We start from the raw sequence: 2,254 nt of genomic DNA on the forward strand, positions 1-2,254 counted from the left end.
AAACTATTTATTTGAGTTGTAATAACTATTATTGTTGATTTATTTTGTTTGTTTGATCGTTTTTTTAGTATTTTTTAAAATGTATATGTGGTTTGTGCCTGCTGCGCGCGCTGCATTTTTGGGCACTGCTGGAACGGCGCGCGCTGCATTATAGCGCGGCTGTTGGAGCCAGCGCCTATCCCTACGCTAAACCAGCCGGCGCGCGCGTTGTAAAAATATTTTTTAGACGCGGCGCGAAGCGCAGCTGTTGGAGATGCTCTAACACGTTTGTTTCGGAGTTGTCAAAAACAATACGGCTTAACTGTTCGACGGACCGATACAGCCTTGCGTTGGTTGGCAAACGGCATCCGAACGATGCCCGTCCGGACATATGCGGTTTGTTTGAGGCTCCGATTTGAAGACGCCCTAACACTTGTACATGTAGCTTGTACCCAACCAAATAAGACCCCGAGTTTGAAATACTCAATGCCCTCACAACTCACAAGCACACGAAGTTCTTTTACTTGCTTCTCATCACTCTTCACCACTTCGGCTCCATCTCTCCCTCTGCAACTCCTGTTTTTGCTACCGGTTCTGCGTCCTCCTGCACTTCACACCAACGGTCACACCAATGGTGAAGAAGCAACCATTGAGCTCTCTCTTCTGCCCCGCCAACTCGGCCAACAAAGACACTCCACCGTCGTCGCCTTCCACTCCGACGGCCACCCCACAGGCATGGATGTGGCCTTCCTGCCACCCAACGGCCCATTCCTTCCGGTCCCCGTCCGCTTCTGCGGCGGCAGCCAAGAACGCCGCGTCCCATTTCCTCGACTCCGCCGAGTCCTCCTCCTTGACCAACTCCTCCGCGCGCATACACCATGACTGTGCCGCCTCCGAAAGCATCTCCACCGAGTCCGAAGCCTCCGGCGCAGCGGCTGAGGACATGGCCGACGCCATAGTCCGCGGCCTCCGGTCCGACCGCCTCCGCTTCGAGCCCCGCGCGCTCTCCAGCTCCATCCTCGAGAAGAAGCCGCCACCGGCACCCGCGCACGGTCACGGGGCTGCGGCGGCGATGTCGTTCAGCGGCGGCGTTGCGGTGGCGTTCGAGTCCGCGGACCCGTACCGGGACTTCCGGTCGTCGATGGAAGAGATGATGACTGCGCACGGCGGGGGCGACTGGGACTGGCTGGAGAAGATGCTGGGGTGGTACCTCCGCGCCAACGGCAAAGGCACCCACGCCGCCATCGTCAGCGCGTTCGTCGACCTGGTCGTCACCACGAACGCCAGCTGCTCCTCCGGCCACTCCTCCTTCACTCTCGCCGGGAGCGACCTGGAGAGCAGTAGCGCCGGCCGCAACGGAGCTTTCGGCCTGCGGTGAACCAGATCAATCTCAGGTTCTCAGCTGCCCGGCCATGTGCCCGATTGCGTGTACCTTAGTTAATTTTGCCATGTAAAACTCTAGCAGTTCCAGATCAATGAGTAATGCACGTTGTGTTGGTGTTACCACTTACTACTCCAGTGTTTGTAGTGCTCCTAAGTAGAGTGAGGCGTTTTGGAGCTCGGGCTTCATGGAGCCGTATTTTTAAAAACATCAAAATTCATATTTTTACATTTCAAAAAAATCTAAAAATAAATATGGATATTAATGAAGGCATAATACACATGTGTGTAAATTTTTACAACAAAATACGTTGAAACGAGATCTGTGTAGAAAAGATAAATTTTTGGCATTTTAACACATGATACTATTCATCCTAAAAGACCATGGATTTGTTTTTTTTGCACAGATCGCATCTTAATGTGTTTCATCCTAAATTTTTGCACACATATATATCTCATCCTTGTGTACTTGCATATTTTCTTTCAGATTTTTTTAAAACAGAAAAATTAAATATTGAATTTTTCAAAAAGAAAGGGTGCCATGGAGCCAGAGCTCCAAATGGCATTTTCATCCTGAGTACTAGTAGTACACTCAGTGAAACTAAGGCCCTGTTTGGAATACCGTTTTATTTTTACAAGTGTAATATTTTACAGAAGTATTATACTGGTCATAATATAAAATTAGCTCAAAACTAAACCGATGAATAGAGGTATGTATTATTTTTACAAGTGTATTTGATAAAAAAAAAAGACATCCAAAGCAGGGCCTAAGCCGTAACCGCTAACTACCAGTTACATGCATACGGGCCCGCGTAACAGCTAACGACGAGAGCGACGTGAGCTAGCTCTTGTAGTTGTAACACACGGCACTACGTACTTACGTGACGCCCAGCGA

The 2,254-nt window shown here is 49.6% G+C and overlaps 1 protein-coding gene across 1 annotated transcript; it reads left to right on the forward strand.

Annotated features, from left to right (window-relative positions):
* The first annotated feature begins 441 nt into the window (after nt 1-441).
* Nucleotides 442-1,489, forward strand: LOC123415487 (transcription repressor OFP13-like). The gene has a single exon (XM_045106739.1). The coding sequence runs from the start codon at nt 611-613 to the stop codon at nt 1,355-1,357; it is 747 nt and encodes a 248-aa protein (XP_044962674.1). The 5' UTR covers nt 442-610; the 3' UTR covers nt 1,358-1,489.
* The last annotated feature ends 765 nt before the right edge of the window (nt 1,490-2,254 follow it).

Source organism: Hordeum vulgare, chromosome 1H (assembly GCF_904849725.1).
Source record: "Hordeum vulgare subsp. vulgare chromosome 1H, MorexV3_pseudomolecules_assembly, whole genome shotgun sequence".
NCBI lineage: Eukaryota > Viridiplantae > Streptophyta > Magnoliopsida > Poales > Poaceae > Hordeum > Hordeum vulgare.

What these genes read in the sequence shown, in the direction of transcription:
- LOC123415487 (XM_045106739.1), top strand. Translation starts at nt 611, where the DNA reads ATGGTGAAGAAGCAACCATTGAGCTCTCTCTTCTGCCCCGCCAACTCG.